General features: G+C 42.0%; 4 protein-coding genes across 4 annotated transcripts; 1 reads left to right on the top strand and 3 right to left on the bottom strand.

Moving 5' to 3' along the window:
- Positions 1-967: 967 nt before the first annotated feature.
- On the top strand, positions 968-3,434 carry LOC116260007 (LRR receptor-like serine/threonine-protein kinase FLS2). Its single transcript, XM_031638058.2, has one exon. It carries the CDS (start codon positions 1,386-1,388, stop codon positions 3,171-3,173), a length of 1,788 nt encoding a protein of 595 aa, XP_031493918.1. The 5' UTR covers positions 968-1,385; the 3' UTR covers positions 3,174-3,434.
- Positions 3,435-3,624: 190 nt separating this feature from the next.
- On the bottom strand, positions 3,625-5,399 carry LOC116261376 (high mobility group B protein 7-like). The gene is made up of 8 exons (XM_031640107.2): positions 5,176-5,399; positions 4,958-5,040; positions 4,774-4,822; positions 4,577-4,687; positions 4,437-4,497; positions 4,275-4,319; positions 3,972-4,058; positions 3,625-3,867 (listed from the first exon to the last, which is right to left on the bottom strand). The coding sequence occupies exons 1-8, from the start codon at positions 5,265-5,267 to the stop codon at positions 3,826-3,828; spliced, it is 570 nt and encodes a 189-aa protein (XP_031495967.1). The 5' UTR covers positions 5,268-5,399; the 3' UTR covers positions 3,625-3,825.
- Positions 5,400-6,478: 1,079 nt separating this feature from the next.
- On the bottom strand, positions 6,479-12,072 carry LOC116261375 (uncharacterized). Its single transcript, XM_050079580.1, has 8 exons — positions 11,706-12,072; positions 10,959-11,412; positions 10,567-10,686; positions 10,358-10,411; positions 9,405-9,568; positions 8,920-9,096; positions 8,620-8,829; positions 6,479-6,785 (listed from the first exon to the last, which is right to left on the bottom strand). The coding sequence occupies exons 2-8, from the start codon at positions 11,397-11,399 to the stop codon at positions 6,779-6,781; spliced, it is 1,173 nt and encodes a 390-aa protein (XP_049935537.1). The 5' UTR covers positions 11,400-11,412; positions 11,706-12,072; the 3' UTR covers positions 6,479-6,778.
- Positions 12,073-12,991: 919 nt separating this feature from the next.
- On the bottom strand, positions 12,992-15,349 carry LOC116260994 (pentatricopeptide repeat-containing protein At5g06540-like). The gene has a single exon (XM_031639565.2). The coding sequence runs from the start codon at positions 14,972-14,974 to the stop codon at positions 13,133-13,135; it is 1,842 nt and encodes a 613-aa protein (XP_031495425.1). The 5' UTR covers positions 14,975-15,349; the 3' UTR covers positions 12,992-13,132.
- Positions 15,350-15,800: the final 451 nt, after the last annotated feature.

Here is a 15,800-nt window from a genome sequence, read left to right on the forward strand (position 1 = left end):
TAACAAGAGCAGAAGATTAGTTTAGTTCGACTTCTTCCTGTAAAAGCACGAATTTTAAACAAGATATGCATGCCCAAGAAATAATGAAATCAAAAGGCGACCAACCATCTTGGGCAGTCAAATCTCATGATTAAGATAAATGGAGTTGCAGAGGGCGGAGATTTATAAATTTGATTAGTCAGAAGAAATGGGTTGAAATTGCGGAAGCATATGCAGAAGATGAATGAATAAAAAATTAGAGACAGAGATCTGTTCTCTGACTGCCCACTGATGTATCAGCATTCATGTCCATCGTCACCGGTCGCTGGTCGATAGCAAGGCGCAGTTTCAAACCTTCGCGCTCCAACGTTCAAAACGCTCGTGATGATCAACGGTAAAGGGGCGTCGCTGGATTCACCTCAAGCACGAACAACCGTGTGAAAGAAATTAAAATGGAGCCAACAACAAGAGGAAAGATAAAAGTTTTTCTTTTTCAACATTCGTCCCCACCTCATCAATTATTTTTTCAAATTCGTGTTGCCCTGTCCGAGTTTTTCAAATTCGTGTTCCACTTTTCCTTAACTGGGACAAATTCATTAAATAAAAAAACTGTGAGATTTGACCGGAAAAGGATTCCCTGTTCTGCAGATAATCTTGGTCGTAACCCAAAAACAAAAATGTGTCGATGTTTTTGACGATTAAATATATTGTACATGTATATATGTATAATTTTTCCCAATAAACATTAGTGATGATATTAAGGTTCAGAACATGACCTCTATATTAGATCACTCGTGAAAACAACGGAAGAAAACATGTCATAAAATGTATGATCAGGATAAGTTGAGCAATTAGAAAACAGGAGTTCGATCTTTTTAGGTTATAAAATCCTGCACGTCCAAAAAATTATCTCCACATAAGTCTCTAGGTTTCTACCTAGGTAAATCACAGTTACATGAGGCTTGCGTATGTTACAACTCACGTCTAGAGTTCTTCGCTATATGCTACTTCACTCCATAAGTTGTTTAAGCGGTGGTGTTCTCAAGAACGAATGTGTCCAAAGGTGAAAAGAAGTTGACCTTAAAACGGAAAGGCAGAAATTGAAAAATATCGAGTAAAGCTAGGATTGTCGCCGGAAAAAAACAAAAATAGAAGCAGAAAAATGGAACTAGCAAGTACGCACATTATATCGCAGAAAACCTATAAATCCTCCAGCCAAGGTGCTTCCTTCTAACAGTTGTTTGGCCTGCCATGTTTCCTCTTTGCTTTTCTCTCTGCACGCTTTCTATCATTATGTCTTCTCCCCAAAGTGAAGAAAGATCCCCTGACCAATAGAGCGAGAGAGTGAGGGAGAGAGCAGCATATTTATATCAACTACCATATCAAAAGAAGAGTTTATCTTCAAAATGAGAGACCAAAACTGGGTTGTTCATTTATCTTTGTTTCTAGTAGTCGGTATCCATTTTCTTCATGGCCAAGTTGCAGTTTCAGCAGAAACAGAGCCAGAAACTCCTGCTTGCTCTGCCTCTGACAGGGCTGCGCTTCTCAATTTCAAATCCAGAGTCGTAAGAGATACGACCGGCATTCTATCCTCTTGGGTAGGCGATGACTGCTGCGGAGCGTGGGAGGGAATCGAGTGCGACACGACTACAGGAAGGGTGATTGGTCTGCAACTGCAAGGCCGCCCTACTACAGACAGCAGCATCTTCATGAAGGGAACCCTCTCTCCTTACTTGGGTGACCTTCAGTTCTTGCAGGTCCTGTTGATCTCCGGTCTCAGACTGATCACAGGCCCCATCCCCGAGAGTATCTCAAGGCTGTCACTCCTTACCCAACTCTATCTTGAGAACAACATGCTGGAAGGAAGCATCCCCTCAGGCTTAGGTAAGCTGCCATTGCTCAAAGCCCTCTCCCTCGGAGGTAACCGGCTGTCGGGGACAGTGCCTCCAAGTTTAGGCAACCTAAGGAACTTGGTCCAAATCAACCTGGGGAAGAACCTTTTAACAAGTGGAATGCCATTCACTTTGAGAAACCTCCATGGCCTGCAATTTCTAGACCTGAGCTCTAACCTTTTCTCTGGGTACATTCCTAACTTTCTTGGAGACTTGAAGAATCTTACATACCTTGACCTGTCCCATAATGAATTCAGTGGAAGCATACCAAGCTCAATTTGTAACTTGCTCAGAATAGTAGACATGAATTTAGAGTACAACAACCTTACAGGAGTTCTTCCACCACAGATAGGCAACCTGAGAACTCTCAACACTATCTCTGTTAGCCACAATCATCTTATAGGAACCATTCCTGCATCTCTGGCCGGGCTGCCAAGTCTATGGTACCTTAACCTCTCAAGCAACGCGTTTTCTGATCCATTGCCGGAGTCCCTTGCCAAAGGCCTCCCGTCTCTGCTATCCATCGATCTCTCCTACAACAATCTCCAACTGGGAACAGTTCCAAACTGGATAACAAACAGAGCATTGAGAGCCGTCCACCTTGCAGGATGCAGAATAGGAGGCCCTCTGCCGAAATTCCCCAATGCTTCTAGCATTACTTCCATAGATCTGTCTGATAACTCCATTACCGGCCAAATTGGCAACTTCTTTACCCCCATGACAAGCTTGGAGACAGCAAAGATATCAAACAATAAGCTGGAATCTGATGTATCACAAATTGTTCTCCCAAGCCAGCTGGCTACCATAGATTTACATTCAAATCATCTATACGGCCAGGTTTCAGGATTCCTGGCAAACTCAGACCGTTTTCTAGAGTCGGTGTGTTTATCTGGCAACATGATCACAGGTACCATTGCAGAATTTGCAGAAGGGCAGAATTTGAGAATCCTGGATCTATCTAGCAACAGAATCACGGGCCCTCTTCCCAAGTCTCTGTCAAATTTGGTCAACCTTCAGAGATTGGATGTATCAAGGAACGGAATTGAGGGCAACATCCCAGTAAACCTGAGCCAGTTGAAGAGTCTGGAGTGGATCGACGTGTCCATTAACAGACTGCAGGGAAGCATTCCAAATTCCCTTGTAGCCCTCACAAGGCTGAGGCATGCAAATTTCAGAAGCAATTTTCTCTGTGGCCTTATACCACAGAGGAGGCCTTTCAACATCTTCCCTGCAGCGGCATACGCACACAACAAATGCCTATGCGGTACTCCGCTGCCACCTTGTAGGCAAAGAGATTTCTAGCGCTGAGCCAGCACGCCGCTGACTCAGAAGCCAAATGGGATCTACGAGTCATGACATCATTGGACTCAAGCAGAAATATCTTGATTTTGACCATGAAAGAAAACACAGAAAGGAATGACAGTGGGGACTCAGCCATCACGTTTAACTTTCAGATCCCTTGTTCTTTCACGTATCTCGTGGATTTTATCGGTTGTTCATTCATGAAAAGTGAGAGAAGAATCCCCTTTTTCTCTTACCTAGAATGCTTGTTTTATGACTAGAGATTGTCGGTATTGATGCTTACAAACAGTTACAGTTAAATTTAATGTCCTTCCTTTGTTTTTTGCTTGATTATAAGTACGGTGCCACTCATTGACGCTGTAGCTGAAGTTATCCGTCACCCATGGATGAATCCAATTGTATAAAACGTAACTCACTGGCAACTTCAAAAGAGAGATCGCACAGTACAAGCTTCGAAGCAAACGAAATGGAAACTTTTCATTAGGGGCGCGAACAAAATTCCAAATAAAAAAATCTCCATTACCAGAAGCAGAAGAAATTCGAAAAGGAACTTCAATTGCAAAGCGGGAACATGACATTTACAGAAGGCGCAAGTGACGCCAACCTAGAATTCCTATTCCTTCTGGATCAACCACAGTTGATTCCTGAGGGACTACTCTTCGTTGCTCGAATCCACAGCTTCATCTTCTTTTTCCTATAAATTGGAGAAAAGACAGAAATTTAGCACGAGATAATAAAGAATTGGTAAATATAAAAAACGCCTAAGTAAAACGGAGAAGGAATAAGCAGACGTCTTACGGTTGGTTTTTCCGAGGAATATTTCTCCATTGCCTTCTCATATTCTGCCTTCAGTTCAGCAGCTTTATCAATATACTGTTTCTTTTCCTGATTCCATCATGTCAAAAAAGTATCAGGCATAATTCTAAAGCCCGAATAGTTCACCTTTCAGATAGAAACGAGAAAAACATATAGGCCCTGTTCTCATTGAACCCAAATACCTTTCAATGCTGCGTTTGTGCAGATAAACAGATGGAAGATGAAACGAACAAAAAGTTAGATATGAATGAAAGAAAGGGGGGGAAGAAAAGGAAAAACCGTTACCTCCGTTGTCATAGACTTCCATTTTTCCCCACCTTCTTTTGCAACCTATCATGATGAATGGGATATGGGAATAGAAAGAACATCACAGCACAAGTAAACAAAAAAGTACATAGATAAAAAGTGGAAAAGGGCGAACTGGTGTAACACAAAGAATCGCCTAACCTTTGCAACGCTCTTTGCATCTTCAGGGTTCTCTTCTTTGTATTTCTTTCTAAACTCATCCCTAAAAACAGCCAGGGAAATGAGCGATAAGGAACCATAGGAAAGAGCGTGAGACGGAGAACAGAGAGAGAGTATCCTACATGAAAACGAAGAATGCTGTGGGCGGACGCTTGGGCATGTTGGGATCCCTTTCTTTACTTGACCTCTTACGCTTGCTCTCCTTCTTCTCCGAGCTCACCGTTTTCTTCTTCCTAGGGCAAAACACATCAAGGGTATTAAGAAACAAAAGGACAGAAAAACATGACGCATAAACGCACGCGGACACACGTACACACACCTTTCAAGCGGGTTTTTTGACACGGCGGGCCTTTCTTCTATCTGTGATTCTGAAGCACAAACGAGATGGCATCCGTCAGGAACATTCAGGGTGGAGCAAATGAAGCAACGAAAGCCATTAAACGGAACAGCAAGAAAGTGAAAACGAAAGAGGAAAAAGAAATGGGGAGGCGAAGGAGACATACCAAATTTCATTTTGATGGTGGCATCGAGGGTACAGCTATGCATGTCGATCAGAACAACCGGCACATCCTTGTTGCACGATTCACTGTCCACACGCCATTTTATTTTTTCATTCCACCAGCGGCACAGGTAGCGACATTAGGAACCGAACTCGAAAACGAGAGAGAAGATGAACAAGGAACGAAGGAGGGAGGTTGGAAGAAAAAAGAGTGGGAAGTACCATCGAGAAAAGGCGCTGCCATCCTTGGCGCGCTTGAGAGTGGGCGTAGCTTCCGCATCAACTCGCTTCCGTGGCCTTGGAGGATTTCCCATGGCTGAAGCTCTGAGAGAGAGAGAGAGAGGAGGAGGAGGACGACGGGACCGAGGGCGAGAAGAACGCCGGGGAAGGAGAGGAGGTTTATGAAGAGAAGAGGGAATTGGAAGGAGGAAGCCGCGGAGGCGGGGGGAAACGAAAAAGACTTTTTAAAGTCGAAAATTTATGCATTTTGCCGCCACGAAGTTGGGTTCGCCCCTTTCCGAAAACAATCGTCGACATCTCAGCCGCTGATCTCTTCGCAGTCGTCAGATGTGCGGTGCAGACCTCCTCCCGCCCTTTTCGCGCTTCAGCTGGATGAGCAACTTTTCGGATCATTCCCTCCCTCCACGCGCTCCTCTTTATCTTTCCTTTCAAAAGCAAAGCAAGGGAACAGGTGCCTTCCCGCGTCCGCGTTATTTTCAAGTTCCCCCTGTTTGACGGCACGAGTCTTCATGAAGCAAATACTTGTTTTCTCTTTGAATCATCTTCGTTACAAACTTAACAACAAACGAAATGAACGATATTAAAAGCCGGAGAAGAAACCAAACGAAATGAAATGATTAACGAGGGCAATCGAAATATATAAAAAATGGAAAAATAAAAGACATTAAAGCCAGAGAAGAAACCAAATGAAAAGGAATGATTAACGAGAGCGAACTTGTCCTTTTCAATCACACATTTCCATTAATCTTGTCTAGTTCTTTCCTCCTTCTCCTTTATAATTTGACACCCAAAAATGGCTCACTCCTTTTTTTCCTTGCCTTTCCGTTTGCTCCCCTCGATCCAAATGTACTGTAAAGATGTGTGGGAAAAGTTGGATCAAGTGCCTATACCCCCCAGACACTTTGTCCCAAATACTGCATACATGCTGAAGCACGAACGTGACTAAGTGTCCCGGACATTAAGTGATGCATGAGCATCTCCTCCATTCCTGCTGGAGTGTTTTTCCCACCTCTCAAACATGCCCTTAACTCACTGTACATGCTTTATTTGCTGTAAGGGAGAAGTGTCGAGAAATCGTCCGAGTGGACTGCACCTATAATCTTGTTGCTGTAAATATGACTTATTTTGGGACCGCGTTTGTTCTTTCTATCCCCGGGACGACAGGAACTGCACTATGGGCATATGAACATCACTTCCAGATTCTTGCTTGCTAATTACAAAGCATACCTCAGTGATGATGTGGTAGTGTCACACGGAGAGAGAGAGAGAGAGAGATGCTCCCAAATACCACCAGAAATTTATTACAATTATTCTTTTTAACAGAACCAAACGTCACTTAACAATGGGAAGCCGTCATTTATTAGTTCATCACAACAAAAGTTACAAACACAAGGGTAACTCCCCATCTGCCAAAGACCTATACACCATACATCTGAAACAAGTCCTCATAAAATCCCATGATGAAGTTTTCAAGTCTCAAGTATACAATAACAAAGTATTCAATAACAAAGCCAGCTGCAAATCTTAGATGAGCCTCCTGCATGGTCCAATCTCCGTCCAGCCAAGCAAGGGCAATCATCACTCATCAGCGCCTGTAACGATAATCACATTGGAATGAGAATAACCATATTACTCAGTAAGAAATAAAAATTAGACTTGGAAGAAGATATCCAGAACTCTGCCAACGAAATTGATGATAATCCAAAAATTTTAGAAGAACACCATCGTATTATAAGCCCTTGAAAAAGCCAATTAGTAAGTAGTATAAGCACAAAGCTCCAACAAAGCTCATAAGTGATCATATCAACAATTTCAGGTGAGTGGGGTTTGACCCACTGCCCGAAGAAGGCTGAAGCCTCCACCCAAACCCTCATCCCCGAGGTACAGGGTCTGCTTTGGTGCCTTGAGATGCCGCCTCGCCGCGCTTCAACTTGCACATCGGTGGCCATATCTTTTGCAGCACAGTGAGTTGACACCCCAGGGATTCGAAATATTGACTTTCGCCTGTCAGCTCCTACCCAATCTTGTTGTGCCAACCCCCTTGGGGATGATTACATCAATAATTGCACCTTAGAATTCAGTTTATGTGGAGACTCCTTCACTACACATGTTCATATTTGGGCTTACTATATTCGCTTTTCAGATCAGATTTTACGTTTGCTATGTCAACTAACAGAGTGTGCTCCACCTTCAGCTCAAGTTCATACTTAACATTCTCAAGAATTGTCGGTGGCCCAATCTCTCTAGCAGGTTTTGGCTGAGGGGACAAAATCCAAGGATTTGTGTTCCCTCTCACTGCCAATAAAATAACTCATTTTGCACTTTAACCATTACAAACAAAAACGTGTTCAGTCTCCTTGTGGTTAATAAAAGCAAAACATCTTGCTCTCAACAAAACTCACAAAGCTAAGTGTCGTGTACTCTTGGTAAGCCTTTGAAATTTGAATTTATCCCATCTTAAACTTAAATCCCATATTTACTTAAAAATTATTAGGCCCACATACAACAGAACTGACCAACTCTATGGGTTACTTATCACTTGACCCACAATTATACACATGTTTCCATGTATTAAAATATGCAACCATGATATATATGAAACATATCTGAAATGAACATTCACCACAGTATCATCACACGCAGGTGCAGACTTTCAAATCTCAAGCTCGTACTCATAGAGCACACATGATAAAATACCACAAAATCCAGGACACAACCCGCAATACTGCAACATTAATAACATAAAAGCAAAAAGCAGAACACAATGTATGGTCTAATATGCTGACAACACAGTCTTCGCATGCACACACACAAAGGCAATGAGTTCACACCCAACCCACAGACCTCAGAGGATAAGAAATAAGGGAGGCATAAGCCCAATATATACCAAGATATAATCCTGACACATTTAAGTCCCTCATCAGGAAGACATAATTTTCTATCCTGTGCAACCAGTACACTGATATATTTGAACAGCTCAAATGATTCATTCAATAAAAAGAAATGGGTTCTACAGGAAGCAAGCCAGTTGACTCAAGTCAAACTTAATAGTTAACGGTTAACACCATGTTCCAAGCCACATAAATTTAGATGGAGAACTAGATTTGATTGACATGCAAATCTACGAAGCACTTAATGATGTGTGGATTCTCAATTTCAATTCTGCCTTAGCCTAAATATGAAGATAAACCCACCATAAAAGAAATACATAAACATGCTGATCAGTGATGTAGGCCTTCAGTAAAAAGCTTCTCATATTTAGAACCAATATCTTGCTTGATTTCTAAGATAGTTTTCTCTAAAAAATCATCTTTAATTTTCCGTTGATAATTTGCAAAGTCTAATTATCAACTAACTTCACATCTAAAAGAAAATGGATCCATGTTTGCTATATTGAACTATAAAATGTGCACGATAGGCAAGTACCTTTTATAAAATCTGGCAACCCATGGTGCAAGCTCTGTAACGTCTGGGTTTCTTTCATTTTTAGCATAATAGTCAGACCAGTAACAAGGGAAAAAACTAGTAAGGAATCCTCCACTACTGCTGTCATAAACACAAAGAGGCAGCCATTCTTCTCCTCCATTCATTCTTCTTTTTCTTTCTCTTGGATAAGCTAATGGCACCTGGATGTACCTGCAATTGAATGAGAAAGAAAATATAACATAGCAACTTGGCCAAGTCAAACGTTCCATGCAACAGAATTGATGCAGATTTATGAGGTACCTTATTCCATCAAGCAGAGCATCCCAGCAGAAATGAGTATGACCAAAAATGTGACAGGCGGAACCATCCTCAGCTGCGCCGTGTATATATCTTAAACGTTCTTCAAGACAATCAGAACCTATAATCTTTGGTAGATCTGGATAAAATAGCATTCTTTTCTCAGGACATAGCTCTTGCCTGCATCCCCTAATAGTAATCAGTTTCAAGAAATTCTTTCACCAAACTAACATGTTAACTAGAAAGTACAATTTTAACTATTCAGTTTAGAGATCCGTTTTGAAAGCACTAATTGCTTATGTAAACAGGCAGGTGATGACATCATAAAACCTGCCTTTAATTTATTTGAATTATATTACAGACTACAGCAAGGTTAATCAGTTAGTTACAAAGGCTCTCATTTCTACACCTTGTAAGTTATTTTTCACCATTTTATGATAAAAAAAACCAAGGAAAAGAGTATTAAATTCTAAGAAATGTAACTCCACCTTGGAATAAAATGAGAGAATGTAATTATTTTACTACATTTCCTCTGCACTTCCTCAACTGCATGAATATATCTCACATTCATTCTGTCAAAGTGCAGAGCAAGGGATAGATCTTTGCTTGTCAAATTGCATGGCCATATGCATGCATGGAAGTCCTTGCAAGCCTGCAGCAGTCAAGAAACGTAAAGTTTAAGCATGATTTTTAATCCCATAGATGACAAAATAATGGAGATAGATAAGGCAAAGCCATATGATAAGACCACCACTGACCAGGGCCAGAGGTGAGCCAAGAAACTCAGGTCAGAGGAGCACAAATATGTACTTTTTATTGATTTGGCTAGTGAAATAATAATTACTAATAATATCTAATTTTACATACATGAAAGATTTAAAGAGACAAATATGAGTACAATTTTCCTTGCATAGACTTATTAACAAATATATTATGCATAAAAAAAAGAGAAGTCAATTGCAGGAAAAGAGAGAAATTTTGAGAATGTTAGGGTCTAGGAGATTCAAATTTTTTTTAAAGGAGGTGCTTGAAAAGGGGCACATACATTGGAACAACACCCTACTTGAGTTTTGCCTAGTCAGAGGGGCTCCCTCTAGTAAATATGTGGCTGCACCCTGCCATAACCCTCTGAAGAATGACAAATAGGAGACAGCAAGAACACATTGGCATAAATTATGCAAAAGCAAGTTATATCAATGGAGACAATGATAAGAATAACACAAAGTACACAAATAACTGGCAGCAATTGGTTGTAGATAAAAATGAGCAAGAAGCATTTCAAATCCTGAATTTAAAACCAACAAAAGGCTCTCGAGCATCTGGTATGCACGAAACTGCTCTTGCTAAAAGAATATTCTCCATGATAGATTGCATGGAGACAAATCATAAACACAACGAGTGCAAACCATTGTCATTCTTAGAAGCAGGACAACTAACTAACCATTTCCAGTGGAGGAATCCAAACGTCAGTTATGTCCCTCTCTTTATCAAAGCTCTGCAGCCAGATTTATAGTTGCCGAACATGCAGGAAGGAAAAAAAATGGCTTTAGACACTTTCATCAAGCGATCGCCCCCACACTGTATGGGGCTTATGGGGAACAGTGGAACATGTATAATAAGATATAACCTGCAAAGATCATAGCCTCTTACCTCATGATACCAAGAGAATAGAGGAACAATGCCCAAATCGTTAACAACGCTGGGGCTGGTATCAATTCCGAGCATACTGCATGCATCAAGTAACGCATTCAGCTTCTCTAGTGAATCAAGCTGAAAGTTTGGAAGTCATGCTTAGCTTTGAGTTATTCAACATATAAGAAAGCTCTTCCATTAAAATGAATGAACGGAAAAATAAAATCATCAAACTGAGAGATCCAAAAGGGACTGATCTCGGTCATGTCTAGTTTTCGAATTCTATCAGTCGATTACATCCCAAAAGGATAATTCGTTCATCAAAGAATATAGAAAACCAAGCAAGTGCACCAATATAGCCTAGGAGCAGAAGTTCCATAGAACTTCGGATGAAGAAAAAGCCTTCTTACATATCGTCCCTGTTCCCGGCGGCACCAGACATCATGATTGCCCGGTACGAAGAAGATTTGTCGAAATCTATCCTTCAGTATGGACATGGTCAGGACAAAGTTGTTGTACGTTTCAGCTACATCACCAGCAACAATGAGAATGTCATTTCTGTATTGCAAGGCCGGTAAGTTTTTAACCCACTCCATGTTTTCCGGGTAGTCGGTGTGTAAATCAGAAAGGGCAAAAACTCGAACAACTTCAGCAGCCGTCGACATCTCACCGCCACGCTTGGCCATACTTTCTCGTCGGTGCTTGCGGATATGTCTTATGCAAGTACTTATGGTTCCCCTGTTGCATCGCTGGTGATGGCCAAAAAGGATGTTCCTTGCAGGGCCAAAGGAGAACCATCTCCGTCTCAGCACAACCTCCAGGTGAGGGTAAGAACCTGAAAGTCCATCCATGCCAATAGATGTTCTGAAGACAGAAATCGTAGAAACGAGATGATATAGCAAGAGAATGAACCGCACAATAATGCGAATTCAGCGGAAGGGCAGCAGAGAATTCAATGCTTATATTCTTTGTAACGAGTAAATAAACATCTGTGAGCGAAACAGAAATTTACCCAATTGACAGATCCGGCTTGAAATTCGTAACAATATCACGAAAAGTTAACTGAATGAACGCAAAATGAAAGAAAACTAGATCCACAAGCTCGTCATTCCGATAATATCGCCCAGCGTGAAAAGGGACAAGTAATGGAAATTTACCTCACGAAGGAATTGGAGTTCAACACCGCGGGACAAAAGACCTCAACATGAAGAAGAATGTCTTTCCATCACTCGAGCTACCAGGTTTGAACAGCCAAATAATAAAGATTCCACTCGCCCTACATGTGCAGAGACGCAAGAAGATCAAAAACTAAGAAGTCCAAACCCATTCTGTGAAAATCTAAAACAGGATTGTGGAGCATCTTCAATGGCCAGTATCAACCATGCATTCTTGACTTTTGAATGCGAAGGCAGCAGTTGTTTTTAGAGGGGAAAAAAAGGCAAAATCAAAACGCTATGTGGATCACGACTTCGGGCTGGTCCGCGGGAGAGGTCGAGGGCTAGTTGGTCAAAGCAGGTAGAAGCAGTTCCCCGCGGCGGTATTCTCTGGTAAGAAATAAAAACTAAAATCTATGGTGGAAAAGGAAACGGCGAAGGGCAGGAAACAAAAACCGCCAAGCAAAGACGACGTTTAACTATGTGATTGTTATTTGATGCACACCTAATTTTACAAACATGGATGTGATTTTGCTTTTCCTTCAAAGTGAAAGCAGGTTTCTTGTGAAGTGATTACTACTAAAAAAGATCGAGCTTCTACTAGAAAATCTAAAGACGGTGTCTTAGAAACTTTGATCGGTAAATTTAACCTTAATTACTCATTTAAGACAAAGGCAGAGGTGGACTTGTTAGTAGCAATAACGAGAGAAGAAATTGTTAATTACCCAAGTCGACAACGAATTCGAAAACCTGTAAAAATGATATAGCAGAGCTGTCACCTGTAAAATCCTTGTTGACTGCAAAAGTCTGCCTGAACACTGAACTATTGCAGTTAGGTACTTGGGAAATGAAGGTAACTCTGAAAAACGTAGTATTCTCACCTAGTTGAAATTGAACCTAGGCCGGAAGCTAACTCTGATTTGAGGTGTGGAACCCACTTTGAAGTCCATTCAAGCGATACCCAACTAGTCAAATATGTACAAAGACGTATTGGAAGAAGAAAATAATTTTCTTATTTCCGCAAATTGCAGCACTTCTTGTGCCAAGTCTGGCTAGTTGAAAGTGAATAATAATTGGTTATATGACGACATAACTGCATTGAAGGGAAGCAAAAGATCACAGCAAGATTACCATAAAGAGTGCAAAGATCAGCCATGAAGTCAAATTGAAACACGATAACCATACTTGAATATCACAGGAAAAATGCTTGATGATCGGCGAAGTGACTGCATTTATCAGGACCTTAATTTGTTGTAAATCCGAGAGAATAAGAGAATCATATGGTCATATTTATAGTATAAAGTAGTGAAAAAGGGCTTTGGCAGCCCATCATCGACCGATGCATCCGACGCCATAAAATGGATGGAATTTTATCAACACTAGCAAATTTTGTACAGTTCGGACGATAGCCTACTCTCCATAAGCTTTCCTCACCAATAATCATGGCAAGAACATGATCCACCACTGAAGTGATGGAATCTGCTTCGATCCCGCACAATGATTTGCCTGTTGAATACTCTAGTAATGAGTTTTATTACATTATGACAATCCCTACAAACACGAAGATTTTTCATCACCCGAATAGGGATATCAGGTTCCAATTTCATAAAGGCATACGCTATGGCCAGTTTCTCACTGTGATGATGCACTGAATATTCCTTCTCCTCCTCTTCCAAATCAAAGGTAACACTTGAAACGTCAGCTTTGTAGCCAAATACCATCAGTTCTTTCTTAATGTCCTCCCACTTTGTGTATATCTCCTCAATCTCTGGGTGTGCTTTCTCACCAGCAACAAATTCATGAACGAACCCATCGAGTACAATAGAACTGCAGCCAGGTGTTTTCTGAACCCCTCTCTCCTTCATCAGTTTCTTGATTTTCTGAGACTCATCAAACTTCCCAGTCGCAGCGTAGATGTTTGAGAGAAGACTATACACACCACTGTGAGGCTCTAACTGTAACAGGCGCTCTGCTGCAAATTCTGCTGATTCAACGTTCCGGTAATGCCAAGAAGCACTCAGCAAGGCCCTCCAAGCCAATGCTTCCCCCGTGTTACACACGGGAATGCTTTGTAGCAGTTTCCGAGCTTCATCAACAAAACCTGCACGGCTAAGGACGTCCACCATGCATGTGTAATGTTCTGTTTTATGCTGAATTCCATATATTCTGCTCATACGCTCGAACTGCCGCCTACCTTCGTCGACCAAGCCGCCATGGCTACAGGCAGTTAAAACAGCAACGAAGGTGATGTCATCAGGCCTGAGCACATACTCCTCCATCCGTGCAAACAGCTTCAGTGCACCATCAGCGTCCCCGTGCACTGCGAGAGCCATAATCATCGAGTTCCAACAGACAACATCTCTTTGAGGCATGTCTTCAAAAACTCTTTGAGAAGCGTCCAAGGATCCGCATTTGCCATACATGTCCAACAGTGCAGTACCAAGCCGAATGCTTAGCTTCATTCCTTTTCTACCCACGTAACCATGGATCCACCTACCCAAATCTAACGCACCCAAGTGAGCACAAGCAACAAGAACGCTCACTAATACTGCCTCATCTGGCTCCGTCCCCGATTCCTGCATTGATCGAAACAGTTGCAGAGCTTCCTTGAAGCAACTGTTATGAACGTAACACGAAATCATGGCACCCCACAACACCACATCTTTCCCATTGGCCTCATCGAAGATCAAGCGTGCCGCGTGAACCTCACCCACCTTAGAATACCCTGTAATCATGACCGTCCAAGACACGGTACTTCTCCGAGGCATTTCGTCGAAAAGTTGGCGTGCTTGTTCAGTCCAGCCATTAAAAGAGGCATACATGACGATCAAAGTATTGCAAGTATAAATATCGACCCCAAGACCCAACTTCACAACCTGGGCATGAATCTTTTGGCCCAAAACTTGATCTTGAAGCCCAACAATGGCCTTCAGGATGCAAGGAAAGGTGTAATTATCAGGCTGCAGCCCTTCACGAAGCATACTACCATAAACTTTTAAGGCGTCTTCATACGCGTGCATGGATACAAGAGACTTGATCTTGGAGTTGAATTGACAGACCATGGGGTTGTCCATTTGGCTAACGATTGGACGTGCCCAGCAGATGCTCATGCTCCCACCAAGAGTAGGGCGTGAAGAGGAGTCCAGCGAACTGCTGATGGCCAGACGGTTGCCGCAGAGGCCCCAAGTCACCGGCAGGGAGTGGGCCTGCTTCAGCTCCCATACGCCTTTACATCTTTCTACAGTTGAGAGTACATAACACATACGAGACATGGGGACTGCAGCCACTCATCCGCATACTTTTGAGAAAAACAGATACCAGGGTGAAGTAATAGAGCAGGAGCGGAAAATATTACATTGTGTGGAAGATCTCAAAGCCGACTCAACATTTCACACTCGAAGACTGGTGGTGGTGACTGGTTGAAGCAAGCCTCCGTAAGAACCGGGGGTGAACGGCAGGATTAATATGACCAGGCGGAGCCACGAATTTTTGGAAATTTATAGTTTAACAAAGATCGAATATATATATACAGTAGAAAAACGGATCCCATTTGAATAGTCTCTTCTTCACCTTGGAGGTGGACTTCTTGTCAGAATGAATATGATAAAATCCCGTGTGACTTTCTTGTCCAACCCCACTTCTTTAGCTAGATTTCGGATCTACATTTTCCATGTCAAAGCTCTCTTAGCGCTTGCGCGATAACACAGTTCAGATCGCAGAACAAACATAACATGGCTTGGTTGGTCGGCGAGAAACATGCAGTCTTAATGAAGCAGACAGGAAGTATAACGGTGTTCCGGTCAGCAGCCCGCGTGCACACACATATATATATATATATATATATATATAGAGAGAGAGAGAGAGAGAGAGAGAGAGAGAGAGAGAGAGAGAGAGAGAGAGATGGGTCCATGCATTCCACCGAATATATAGTGGCCCGGCCGGCCCTCATATATATATTGCAACTTGAATACAGTCCAATTGATGTCCCGTTGAGTACATATGTGAGTGCACATGACGGGTGAATAGGTTAGGAAGTACGTAAATAATATAATTAAGTAAACTTGGCCGGGTGGGTCAGGACTGTCTTGTCGTGCACCT

This window comes from Nymphaea colorata, chromosome 9 (genome assembly GCF_008831285.2).
Source record: "Nymphaea colorata isolate Beijing-Zhang1983 chromosome 9, ASM883128v2, whole genome shotgun sequence".
NCBI classification, from domain to species: Eukaryota; Viridiplantae; Streptophyta; class Magnoliopsida; order Nymphaeales; family Nymphaeaceae; genus Nymphaea; species Nymphaea colorata.

What these genes read in the sequence shown, in the direction of transcription:
- LOC116260007 (XM_031638058.2), top strand. Translation starts at nt 1,386, where the DNA reads ATGAGAGACCAAAACTGGGTTGTTCATTTATCTTTGTTTCTAGTAGTC.
- LOC116261376 (XM_031640107.2), bottom strand. Translation starts at nt 5,267, where the DNA reads ATGGGAAATCCTCCAAGGCCACGGAAGCGAGTTGATGCGGAAGCTACG. An exon ending in CACCATCAAAATGAAATTTG is followed by an intron (nt 4,823 to 4,957) that starts GTATGTCTCCTT and finishes TTTGTGCTTCAG; the next exon opens with AATCACAGATAGAAGAAAGG. An exon ending in ATGCAAAGAGCGTTGCAAAG is followed by an intron (nt 4,320 to 4,436) that starts GTTAGGCGATTC and finishes TCATCATGATAG; the next exon opens with GTTGCAAAAGAAGGTGGGGA.
- LOC116261375 (XM_050079580.1), bottom strand. Translation starts at nt 11,399, where the DNA reads ATGGATGGACTTTCAGGTTCTTACCCTCACCTGGAGGTTGTGCTGAGA. An exon ending in TATTCTCTTGGTATCATGAG is followed by an intron (nt 10,412 to 10,566) that starts GTAAGAGGCTAT and finishes ATCTGGCTGCAG; the next exon opens with AGCTTTGATAAAGAGAGGGA. An exon ending in TTCTCTCATTTTATTCCAAG is followed by an intron (nt 9,097 to 9,404) that starts GTGGAGTTACAT and finishes TAGGGGATGCAG; the next exon opens with GCAAGAGCTATGTCCTGAGA.
- LOC116260994 (XM_031639565.2), bottom strand. Translation starts at nt 14,974, where the DNA reads ATGTCTCGTATGTGTTATGTACTCTCAACTGTAGAAAGATGTAAAGGC.